The 13337-nt window shown below is 39.4% G+C and overlaps 1 protein-coding gene across 6 annotated transcripts in view; it reads right to left on the minus strand.

Annotated features, from left to right (window-relative positions):
- VGLL3 (vestigial like family member 3) overlaps nucleotides 1-12185 on the minus strand; it is a 49099-nt gene extending 36914 nt beyond the window's left edge. For 2 of the 6 annotated variants that reach the window (XR_007125939.1, XM_047722188.1), the window contains exon 1: nucleotides 11516-12185. Coding sequence is in view for 4 of the 6 variants with exons in the window: in XM_047722188.1 (XP_047578144.1) it covers nucleotides 11516-11641 (126 nt within the window). In the remaining 2 variants the exon portion in view is untranslated. Of the gene's footprint in view, nucleotides 1-11191; nucleotides 11399-11515 lie in introns of those variants that run through there. The other 4 variants (XM_047722179.1, XM_047722170.1, XM_047722204.1 and 1 more) reach the window with 4 other exon arrangements.
- Nucleotides 12186-13337: the final 1152 nt, after the last annotated feature.

The raw sequence follows: 13337 nt of genomic DNA on the forward strand, positions 1-13337 counted from the left end.
CCACTGGTGTTCATTACTATCCCTGAAACTGATCTTTTTTTCCTATTAATGTCTAGTTCAGCATCGGTTTGTGAGAGTCAGGTTTTGAATCTAATTGTTTCATTTGTTCAATTTTAACATTTATTCTTTAAAGGAAAGAGCCTGGGCTGTGCTAATTATGCAAAGAAAGGCAATGTTTTATTTTATCCCAATTAGCAAATAATTCTTAGATGAAATAAAATTAATTAAAGTTTTATAAATATGGAAAAGATTTACAACTACAAATCCTGATATAAAGATAGCATAGTATTATGACCAGTAATAGCAGTAATGAAATATCTTAATTTATTAATTAATGGCAGTTGAATTTAATCTATAGATTTTCAATTTATTTAAGATTACAAAATTTTCTAAATGTTGTAAAATTTCATGTTACACTTTTTTGACCAAGTGTTGAATGGTTGTATACAGATAAATTAATCTAAAATTTACTTATGAAAAATTCAATATGAAATGGGGAAAAAGTGAACAAAAAGTGAACTGCCATTGTATCAAAATATCTTTTACGAGTCTATTTTCTAAAAGTTATTCTTCTGTTTATGGTTACATTTATTCCCTATATCCTTTACATTTCATATATATGTAATATATATCTGGACATATACATACGCATTTACATAAATATATAATGATACCTTATTTCTTTTGATAGGCAAACACCGGTGATTTTATTAAAATATATGTATTGACTCTACTTAAATACAATTTTTTGAATGGATATAAGATATGTTTTTTTTTCCTCTCCCAGCTCTTTAAGACAGGTCTTCTATTAAGTGAATACATTTGCTTGGAGAATATCAAATAAAATACAGCCTATGATACACCTACCAATAGGCCAACATAAGGCATTATCTATCATTCTCTAGTACTTTCTACTGATAAAGGTGAGTCGATTTTCACAAATTATAGTGAACCAACTTAACTACTTACATTTAAAACACACACACACGTACTCACGCATAAGCACACGCGCACACGTGAACACACGATTAGCTTCACCATCGATACCGCTCGTTAAAATAAGAATTCTAAAATACCCAAATGGCCTGAAACCTTCCTAGAATGCAATGAATCTGCATACTTTTTAATGTTTTTATTGAAGAACAATATAAACAGAAAAGGCTACATATCATAAATGTTTAGTTCATAAACTTCGTAAACTGAGTGCATCAATGAAACGAGCAACAGATCAAGAACTAGAACATCATCAGTACCCCCAGAAGGCACTGCTTCCTTCAAGACACTACCTCCTGAACCGCCACCACTATCCAGACTTCTATCAATGTGATTTGCCAAAACAGTCTTTTGTACTTTATATAAATGGACTCCTACAGTATGTACCCTTTGTGTCTGGTTTCTTTCACTCTATATTATGTTCATGAGATTCCTGCATATTGTCACATGTAGTCATAGAATGCTCATACTCATTGCTGTGTAGTAATCCATTTATCTGTTCTACCACTTATAGCCATTTGGCTAGTTTCCAGATTTGGGCTATTACAAATAGTACCCCTATGAACATCTGAGTATGTCTTTTAATGAACATATGTCTGCATTTCTTTGGGGTATATACTGAAGGGAAGATTGCTGGGTCAAAGGGAAAGTACGGATGTGGTTCAGCCCTAACAGATATTGCTGGTTTTCTCAAGTAATTTTCACCAACCTACACACGGACAGCCTGTTTATGAGAGTTCCTGTTGTTCCATATCCCTCTCTACACTTGGTACTGTATTTCTTTTTTCAGTTTTGCTCTCCTGATAGATATCCCAATTTTTTTAAAATTTTTTTTCTTTGAGGTGTAATTCACATAAAATTGACCTTTTGAAAGTCAATGATTCTGTGGCATTTAGCACATTGAGAATGCTGTATAACCACCATCTCTCTCTACTCCAAAACATTTCATCAACCCAAAGGGGAATTCTGTACCTGTGTAATGTTTACTCCCTATTTTATGACTCCTCCCCACCAGTCCATGATAACCACCGATCCGCATTCTGTCTCTAGGGATTAATCTATCTTGGCTATTTCATATAAACTGAATCATACATATATGACTTTTTTGCTTCTAGGTTCTTTCTCTTAGCATAATGTCTCCAAGGTTCATTCACACTGAACCAGTACTTCATTTTTTTATAGCTGAGTAGTATTCCATTACATGCATATAGCATAATTTGTTTATCCATGTATTCACGGATGGATATTTGAGTCATATCTACCTACTGCCTACTGCCGATAGTGATCTTATGAGTATACACGTATTTGGTTGCACACCTCTTTTCAATTCTCTTGGGTAAGTATGTATGATAAGTAAGTTGGGTCATATGGTAACACTACACTTAACTTATTAGGGACCTGCCAAACTGTTTCCACAGCAGCTGAACCACTTTAGATTGCCACCAGCAATGTACTTAGGGTCCAATCTGTCCACATCCCTTGGTAGAAAAATAACACTTGTTATTTTCTGGATTTTGAAAAAATTATTATTACAGCTATAGTCTCCCTAGTGGGTATGAAGTGGTACTTCACCGTGGTTTTGATTTGCAATTCCCTAATGACTAATGACGTTGAACAATTTGCATACATTTAAAAAATATTAAGTGTGAGCACAAAGAAAACAGGAACAGAATTTAAACAGTAACCGACTCATATGCTGACAATCATACTGTCTTAACATTCTCCTCCATAGACCCTTAAGCCTTAGCTACTTTCTGATATCTGTGCTTTGGTGACAGTAAATCAATTCTTTGCCTATTTTGAACTAAGTAATTTATCCATGTGCACTTTTGCCATATTCTGTATTCACTTGGTATTTGCTTCTTAGCATGAAACTTGCCTGGTGTTACATTCTTTCTTGAGAATAATATATAACATTCAAAATGTTGAGGATAAATCTCAAATCATCAGAATCTAGATTTCCTGAATTGAGGTCAAAAGGCAATCTAGTTAATGTTGTTTTTTTTTCCTCAAGATGCATAATACTTCCTAAAAATATCCAAGTCTCAGAAATGTTCATGCTTTTCTTACAAGACTCTGAAGAATTGTTAACCAAAACAAAGACGTCATCAAAAGGGACTTCAACACCTACAAATTGGTTTATTTAGTGCACATGAACTAGCTCATCCCCATTTCAGAGTAATGACAATTTTCCCCCAGGCAAAATAACCCTGCCTTAGGTGAAACAATGACTGAGTTAGCAGCCACAAAGTGAAAATTAACCCACGAGAAGAGGTTAAAGCAGTGTAGGAAGGAGTGAGCCTGGGCAATGCAGACCATACCCAGCCACCTCACAGCCTGCCACAAGGCATGACAGGAACCAACTCTCACAGGAATGTGCAGGGGAAAGGATTTTGTCTGACAAGAGAGACTTCCATGTCAGAAGCCAAATACCACTAACTCCCCAAGGCTTAAGCTTACAAAATGCCAAATGATTACTGTGCATATGTGGAAACTTCTTTTCCTAAAAAAACAAAAGTATTTTAATGAATCATTGGATATTTGGAAACAGCTTTGTCTTTTTTTTTTTTTCATTCTTTTTTCTTTTTCTTTCTTTTCCCAATTTCTACTGGCTCTCTTCTCTAAATGCAATGATTCTTTTATGTTCAAAAAACATGGTTGATGCCTCTAAGAAAGGACCACTAGCTGAAATAAATGTTTCAAATTCTCTACGCTTCAAATTGTAAAGTCCATAAAAGCAACTGACTGCTCCTTGATTATATTTTTCTGAATTTACTCGGTAACAGAGTTTTAAAAATATATCAGAGAGACTTGAAATTTTGATCCTTAGCCTGTTTGGAAAAGGAGGAGGAATCAGGTTCAGGGAGGGTGGGTCGGGATGAAGAGCTATGCCACAGACCTTTCACATATCATATTTTGCTTCCCTCTCTCAAACACAAGCACACAAATATTTTTTGCCCAAATAACTGTTTCCAATTTACAAATGCAAAAACTGATTTGCTTGGCTGGGATCATCGAACTAATAAATGGCAGAGACAGGATTAGAACCTATTTCTGTCTGACTACAAAACATGAGCCAAGAAAATAGACTAAAGGAAAAGAGTGTCTATATATTTAGGTTAGTCGAATAAATAAACAGAAGCCCACAATCAGCAGGGCATCAGATGCATCCCATAACTACGGAGAGTCAAAGTTACTTATAACATTAAAAAAAAAAAAAAGAGATGTAAACATATAACAGAGTTACAGCTATTAAATCATGCAGTGCTCTTCAAAATAGATATACATCCACATAAAACTGAAGTCTCTATCCAAAAAAGGTATTGTACCCTTGGCAACTCAGATACATAATGTTATTGCCCACCATTTTTCTGGAAATCCTATTTTGGAAATGTGAGCAGAGCCAATTTTGTGAGACACAGTCATAACTTGAGATTCTGTGTTTGTTTGTTTATTTTGTTTTGTTTTCATTTTTCTTAAGAGTTGGGAATAACAAACCAAAAATACTATTAACTCGACCAGCTATTTTTGAGCACACTTGAGTCTCAATGATTCTGGTCGTTATCAAAAATCAAACTCATCCCTTCCAAGGATGAAAAGTTTCCAGTTTCGAGGATGTTCCAAAAAAATGTGCCACATACTTAGACAGAATTTCAAAATTTGCATTCCCAAAATATTTTAAGCTATGATCACATCACAAGGGTATGTGTTCTCTCTCAAACTGACTACTTTGAATGAAACAAGTTTCCAATATGTGATTTTCTGATATGCCTTTATAATCCTATTACTAGACATAGGGTATGACTTCATCTTTAAAAATTCATCTGTTATTCATTTAATCACCAATTAATTCCTCTTCTCTATCAGTAATTGTGCAAAGACATGGATTCATCACAAAGATGAAAGTCATAGCCTATCATTAAACTCAAGCTGCTCATAGTCAGAAGAGCGTTGTAAGGGCAATGGTAAATAAAGAGAACCTTACAGTTTATCCATACGGCTAATTGTCCAATTTCTCCAAGTAGCTAATATTTTAAAATTTTTAAATAAGAAAAGTAAGAAGGTAACATTAGGTCAATTATTAATTGTTTCCTTGTTTCCAAAGAAGTCCAGATGGGAAGGAACCACAATAGAAAGAGAGCCGGAATAGAAAGGAGGATTTGACCAAAATGAGTCCGTGAGTCTGGGTCAGTCACCAAACTGTCTGGCCTTCAGCTTCCTCCTCTGAAAATGAGGAGTTTTGAGACTCGATTATCTCAGAGGTCTCGTCCAACTCTCTATCCTAATAAGCAACATGCTAGAGCTCTAGACAAATTCACACTTAATTTTGTTTCTTACGTTGGCTGCCTCTTCTGATTTTGCAGGACACCAGCCAAAAATACCGTACAGACCACTGAAGACTAATTCATTCCTAGACATGGGTCATCTAGCCCAATTCCCAAGAATTAGCTTTGGTATCTCCTTTATCTGTCTTCACAGTAAGAAGAAAGGATACATCCTACAACTGCCCCGCCCCTCGCTCCATCCGCCAAGGCCAAGTGTTTTGGCAAAGTACCACATTAGAGTTCTAAGAGAAAGGGACACCTGTTTACTTTAGGTCATTCTTCCTTTCTTTTCTTTGTCTCCTCTCTACTAAAACACAAAGCAAATGAAAAATAGTTTGGTTAACCCATTTCAGACCACACTTCTAAATTACTGGCATAAGTCTGGTATCCACTGAGATATCTATAAATGCGGCATATACGACTACTTGTTTTTAGCAGCATATGTTTGGGTCTATTGGTTCAGGGCAGTGTTGGGTCTTCCTAAATGAATAGTTAAAGCAGAAAACCAGCTGCTTAAAGAGGTGCTTTTTGAAAGATTCGGGGCAGAGTTTTGCCCAAAATTATTTCCTTCACTGTGTCTGCCAGAACCTAAAATTCAAGTATCAGAAAGCTTTTGTTTCTTGAATGAAGAATGAAAATATTTTTCTGGAGATAATACCTTAAATTATTATCTATTACTGGATTAATTAGTTTGGGATTCTTTGGGGGGGGTTTGTGGGTTTTTTGTTTGTTTGTTTGTTTGTTTTTAAACACTAGCTGGAAGTAGGGCCTATGGGAATGGGATCCAACTTCAGCACCCAAGTTTTAGAATGATAGACAGAAAGTCTAATACACAAGTCTGCTTTAGGATCTGCCCTGAGTATCCTAAGCATAATATTTTTAGTCTCGTTGAACATTCCCTTTGCACAGAAGGATACAAGACAGAAATACATACACTATCCAAAGGGATCAGCTCAGCATCTTTGCTGCAACAGCCCCAAGAGTCACTGAGCACGATGGCAAGCTTTTTCCCTCTGAACACCCTCATTTCCTTCGCTGTGGCGCATGTCCCTGCCATCCCCAATTGCATGAGATGGGAGACTTTATAAAGTACAAGGTGAATTAGGCCTTACTTGCATTTGTCCAAAATACCCCTTCCTTTCCAAAAAGTTGTCACCTTGTCCTGGCATTTGGTTTTCTGCTAAACATATCTTCACTATGCATGATTGTATGGATTCCAAGCCTTCCCTTTCTATCGTTATTGTAATCTCTCTTCTGGTTGACTGCCAGAGACAATAGTTAGTTTAGTCATTTTAAAGTTTAATTTTTTTTTCCAGCTTTGAATTTTCTGGCTGCAAAGTTATTGGGAGCATAAAACTCTGTGTACTTTAAGCTTCTAAGTTTCTGCAGTCAAGTTAATTTGTGTAGTGTGGAATTAGGGGGGTTGTTCTTTCTCAATGAAGTCCTGTATGAATTCTTATAAGTCCACTTAAGTCCTTGCTTACAGTTGCAAGAAAATTGGATCCTCCACCTTAAATAAGTTGGCTGTATATTGAGACTATTTAGGATATAATTGTATTCTTTCCTTTTAATGAATTTAAACTTACGTTGAAATAACAGTAACATCTGAGGCACTTAAAGCTGACTGTTAATACCACTTCCTGAAGATTATTTTAAAATAAATAAATGTTCATTTGCTAAGTGGATATTCTGCCTCATCAACAAAGGATGCAGAATGGATAGCAAAAGTCATTAGCATAATATAAATGCTTTCAAAAGGACTTTGGAATGCCTAAACTAAAAAAGTACACTACCAAGGACTTGGAAAGAATTTCAAGCTCCAAGGCCAAAGAATCTACTGCATATTAATCTTCTTTATCAAAAAGTTGATTTGGAGCACTAAAGACAAAAATAAGCCTATTGTGCAATTGCAAAAAATAAAAAATAAAAAGGCTTGGAAGACTGTATGGCGTGGTAGAAAGACGCTACATTGCGGAGCAAGGCATCTGGTGGTCTTAATTTTGTCACCAATTAACTCTGAAATCTTTGGCTAGGTGGTTCAGCCATGTGAGCATCCATTTTTCCCGTTTGCAAAAGGAGGGGTGTAGTATGTTTCTTCAGGGTGTCTTCTTCTGACTACATATGTGTGTGTGTGTGTGTGTGTGTGTGTGTGTGTGTGTGTGGTGACCTAACCAAGGTATCAAAGTCCAGAGAAATAGTTTGGGGGCAGGGGAACTCCTTATAAACTTATAACTGGAGTTCTGCCTCCTAGGAGCATTTAATTCTTTTAAGTGAAAGCATGCAAGAGGATTCACACAGCTGTGGACAAAGTAAATATGCTCTAACTTATATGAAGTCCGGAGCATAATTGTTAAAAACCCCTATGCACAATTAGAAAACTGGCGATCTTTTTTTCTGCTTTCACCACCTCATGAACAAACTACAGGATGCTGAAAGCTTTACGTATCTTTCTAATGTTGACATTATGAATAAATGGGGGGGGGCAGATTTAGACAATAACAGGCTGTCTACATTTAAGATGAGAAGTCCCCCGGGTATGAAGGGAATCTATGATTTCATATCATTTCCCTCAATTTTTCCTGACACATATTTGGAAATTTGTTTCTCTTAGTTCCTACTGTCACTGTTAGAATGCAAGCACATTCCTTTCTGGACACGTTCTGCAGTGTCATCATGCCTCCGGAGCAGGGGCTGAGAGACTGAGTCAAGAGTTCTCTTGAGGAGATGTTAAAGAGATGGTGGGCATGAGGACCACAAAGCTTAGCATCTCTTAGCAAACCCCGTCTGGATAAAGCACACTGTAAGATTTACTCATAGTCATGCAACTTCTAGGAATCAATGTCAGGGACTATAAAACTTACTCTGCAGACATATTTACAAATTATTTTGATTCATGTAGTCTACTGTATGCCTAAGTAACACATTACAGTGCCACCTGAGATATATGCAGTTCACTAGGTTTTTAAGCGACCAACCTATTACTACCTACAATGCATAATATACTTGATGAAAAAAAATCTGAACTTAAAATTTCAAGTGCACATCTGTGCTTTTAAGGGTAAAGCAGAGTACACACGCCTGGAGAATGATATTCTATTATTTCAAAAATAATTATCAGCATTATGATCATACATGAAGAGGAAAAACACACCTGTGGATAAAATCCATCATAATAAACCATTATAGGGAGCCTGGGTGGCCCAGATGGTTAAGCGTCTGCCTTCAGCTCAGGTCATGATCTCCAGGTCCTGGGATCTAGCCCTGCGTCAGGCTCTCTGCTCAGCAGGGAGTCTGCTTCTCTCACTGCCTCTCCCCACTGTTCCTACACACTCTCTCTCTCTCTGTCTCAAATGAATAAATAAAATATTTGAAAAAAATAAACCATTATGCTATACTAACTTACAAGGACTTCTGAGCTATATGGATTTGAGGGAAAAAAACAAGCTCAAAGATACACCACTACAATGGATTACAGAAGGAACACAAACCTGAAATGCTTTCTTTTCTAACATTTTATCAGTGACCATGAAACTTTCTTTATAACTCTATCACTTTTTCTGCTTTTCTTTTTTCTGCTCAGCAAATCAAGTTTTCAAATGCTGTAGGAGTGGTAGCCTTTATTTTTGTCTCCCAGGCAAGAAGCTATTAGGGGTCACTTCCCATGGATGAAGAAAACAATCTTCAAGGATAATAATGATAAAACCTTATGGAATGCAAAAACAACCAAAATATGTATTCTCGGATGACTGCATTAGGGCCAAGTCAATATTAGTCCCACTTCACCCACGCACCGCATAGTCTAAAAATGTTGTCAGCCTGATAAGAATTTCCTGATTTACTCTTTTTTCAAATAGAAAATATAGGTCATCAAAATAAACTCCTGACAGTAAAAGAATAGTAGTTACACTATCAAGTCTCTTTATTTCACTAGCCAGTTATAGTCCATTTCCTTACTTAACAACAACAGAAAAAGTAACCTCTAACAAGCCATTTTTGTAAAAGTAACATGAAAATTTCCAAGCACACCTCTCAGCTAAGTTCTTAAAGTCAACTCAGCCACTTATGTATTTGAAGGATACCTACAGAACCCTAAAGTGTAGACTAATATGCGCAATTTATCAATGTGGACGATTCAGGTGAAAAAGAAAATTCATTCTTCAGTTAGTTGATGGTCTCAGCAAAAGACTGATATTTGGGGATCGAGTTGTAGCACTGTTACAAAAGTTAGCGTACTGGAGTTTTCCTCACTGAAAACTTAATTTTATGAATAGTAATTTATAATTTTTCCGACATGAATTTTATTTTCTAGTTCAAGAGTATTATAATCCCTAACCTCCACCACAGATTCATATATTAATGGAATTATTTTCACAATTCTATAGAACAAAACCCTATTCATAACTTACATAGTTCAAGTTATCTTTTAAGGGGAAAAACACTTTTCTGTATGCTTAGTAATTCTGAGTCTGTTGCTTGTCTACATTCCAATTGACAGCTGAGAGCCTCTACAATCCCTGAGATGAAGGAAGGGAAGGGAGGAAATAGGATGGTTCATCTGGGACTGACTGTTTATAAAACACATAAAAGTGATATCCAGCATCTCTTTGCCTCACTTGCCTAATTTGTACCTAAATGGTTTTCTCTATTACTTAACGTCTTTTATGTTTAAAATCAAAGAAAAGTAAACAGGATAACCAAAATGTTTAAATCTGTCACCTTCGACCACAAATTATAAAATGTTTTCCCATTCTCTTTCCTAAAAGTAATCTTGCTTTCAAATGCTAAGGCTGCTGAATATTAAAAAAATAAAATAAAATAAAATAAAATAAAATAAAATAAAATAAAATAAAATGGTAGCAATAAAATGGGGCTCCTTCCTCTTTTGCCCTACTTGGTCTGGTTAAGCTTATATTGTTTAGCAGATAACTCTGGGGCATGTACCCTGCTCCAGAATCAGCTGAGTTTTACAGTCCTTAAATTCTAAACTGAAGTTATGATTTCTTTCCAAAGAGTAGCCCTACAAATCTAGCAAAGAAACAAGTAAAGGGAATACAGAAATCAAAATTAATTATATAAGTTTTAATAAAGAGCCAAACCCTTAAGACCATAATAAAACATATGGTTCCTAAGAAATTTTTTAAAACCCAATCAATAAATTCTGTGAATGGTAATTTCCAAAGCACATCTGGTTCCCTGGTAAGTGTCTCCACCTCGGAGTGCATAAATTGTATTTTTAAAAATTTCACCAAATCAACCGTAATTCCCGAATTCCCAGAGTCTGAAGACCCTACTTCGGTACAAGCTAGTGCCACATACTCACATATGTGTTCTCTATAGCACTACTGAGGCTTGAAACACATTCTGTAGGTGTCCAGAGAGGAATGTCCAGGGGTACCTAGTGCCAAATTCCCCACACCCTACTCTCTCTTTTAAAAGAACTATATCATCTCCCTGGTTCCAGAACCCTTTTTAATCCACAGCATTCTCCGTCACTCTCAGCATGGTGAAGACCCAACATCCAGTGACCCAAGGTTACCTCTTGAGTGGGGACACACTTCTAGTAGGCTGAACTATAACATCTCTGCGCTTTGATGGAATTAAAAATGAATGAGGAAGTTTGGGATCAATTCCTGCCCTCTCAGTCACAGTCATAAGAAGACAGACTCTACAGAGAAGTTCTAGTAACATTTGACAGACATTACACTAGACCTCTGTTCCATGAAAGTTCCAGAAAGGTCATTCCATGAGCTCACTGTCCAGGTAGCCTCCCCTATGTCGGTGACACAATTTTATCCTCTTAATCAAGAAAACCCTGAAAACACTTCACCTTTCCAAAGAAAAGAAAATATTTGATTTAAAGTAAGTTTACTCACATACTCCTAAGACAGATGCCCTTGGTGGGTTTCAGAGAACTGAGCCCAAAGAGCTAAGGTGGCTATGCGGAGCAGCTCTGAGCTCCGGTGACACCAGCTCAATGAAGGCAGGTAGTGCCTCACATCGAATCCCCACCCGTCCACCAGGCTGCTTGTCCCTTCCCGAAGCCTTTCCTCCGTTCTGCTCAACGGCGCTCCCCCAGGTCCCAGAGCATCCTCCGCGCCACCCGTCCCGGCGGGACGTCGCCCGAGTCCCAGACAGATACTCTCGGTGCCCCTCGCCCCCGCCCCCGCCCCCGGCGGGCTGCCCGGTCGGTGACTCACCTGCTGGCCAGGTTGGGGCGCCGGGTGGTAGTAGGCTGTGGGGCAGGTTGCAGCTGCCACAGGGTTGGGCAGATACTGGGGCGCTCCATACGGCTGGGGGTGATACATCACCTCCGCACAACTCATGGCAGCCGGGGCAGCGGCGGCCCCCGAGCTGCCGCCGCCGCTCTGCGTACTCGGGCGACCGGCGCCGCCGCCACCGCCGCAGCTGCCTCCTCTGTCGCTGCTCCAGCTGCTACTGCGGCGAAGGCGGGTCCTCGGCGGCCGCGGGCTCCGCGCGGGGCGCGGGCTCGGGAGGGGTTGGCAATCAGTGGGGGCCCATGCGCGGGCACCTTCATCTTCAGCCCCTCCGAGTGTCCCCTTGCCTGCGCTTATATAGCGGCTCTGGGACGCAAGGGTCCGCCGCGCGGCGGGGGCATGACAGTGCCCGGCTCCTGCGAGGACAGCAGCGCCCACTGCAGCGCCAGCCGCCGCCGCAGCCCCGGCCGGGTTGGGCAGCCCTGGGGAGCCGGGGCTCTGGTTTGCATATACACAATGCACGCCCGGGGCTCGTCCTATCACCAGAGCTCGCGCCTGGGCGAGGACCGGGAGGCGGGGGCAGAGAGAGGGGGGCCTGGGGAGGAGGGGGAGCACTTCGCCGCTCCAGGCTCTGGCGCGGAGCTGTGCAAAAGTTCCTCCAACTCGGTCCTCGGCGGGCGGGTCGCCCAGCGGGGGACCCCGGAGAGGGCCGGCTGCGGATTGGAGCGAAGTTTGAAGCCCTCTCCGCCTCCCGGCGGTGGGATGATGGTGGGAGGGGAACGGTATGCTAGAGGCTCCGCGCCCGAGAGCTCAGGCTTTGCACCCTGTGTCACCTGGCTGTCCCGGCGAGGGCTTCCCAACCCCAGGGAGCTTTTAGGGGGGAACACCAACGCAGAGACCAGCGCTAAACCAAAGCCAAGTGTGCAAAGAGGTTAAACAGAACAGGCGCAAAATAAACTGGGATTAGCCCCTGAGTTAAATATAACCGTAAGTGAAAGTTAACTTTATCACAAACGCGCACACGCCAAGAATGCAACACAGTTTTCTACAAGTAATTTCGCTTTAAATTTACACCTTCATAGTATGAAATTTTTGTGGGACGTCAACCTTTTCTGGCTCTTCCTGCCTGGTTTCCATAGAGTAATAGACAATAACAACTGATTAAGCTCATTCAGCTATTTAAGGTTTACCTACTTGCAAGTGGTTTATAATCCTTTCCAAAATTAAAAAAAAAAATCTCTTTGTGGGAATATAACTATTTTGATAAAATCAGGTGAAGTAGAAAAGAATTGTAATTATTTTATAAATAAGCAAACTCTTTGAACTTTAACTATATCTCTCCCCTTCTATTTAAGTATCCTCTTTTATGACACAGAACAGTTTCTTTGTTTTCACAGAGACTATCCTTTGAGAAAAAGACAAGCTGAATGTCATATGTACTGATGTTGTCATGGACTGAATTGTGTTTCCCTCCCCCCAGATACATATGTTGTAGTCTGACCCCCAATGTGACTGTATTTGGAGACAAGACATATCAGGAGGGAGTTCAGATTAAGTGAGGTCCTAAGAGTGGGGTCCTAATCTAGGACTGGTATCCTTATAGAAAAGGAAGTCACACTAGGGATCCCTGTCTGCCCTGGCACAGAGGAAAGGCTTTGGGACAGCCGGTAAGAAGGTGCAGTCTACAAGCCAGGAAGAGACTTCTCACTAGAAACTAACCTTGAGGGCAGCTTGATATTGGATTTTTTTTTTTAAGATTTTATTCATTCCCTTGACAGAGAAAGATAGTGTACATGAGAGAGAG

This window comes from Lutra lutra, chromosome 1, assembly GCF_902655055.1.
Source record: "Lutra lutra chromosome 1, mLutLut1.2, whole genome shotgun sequence".
NCBI lineage: Eukaryota > Metazoa > Chordata > Mammalia > Carnivora > Mustelidae > Lutra > Lutra lutra.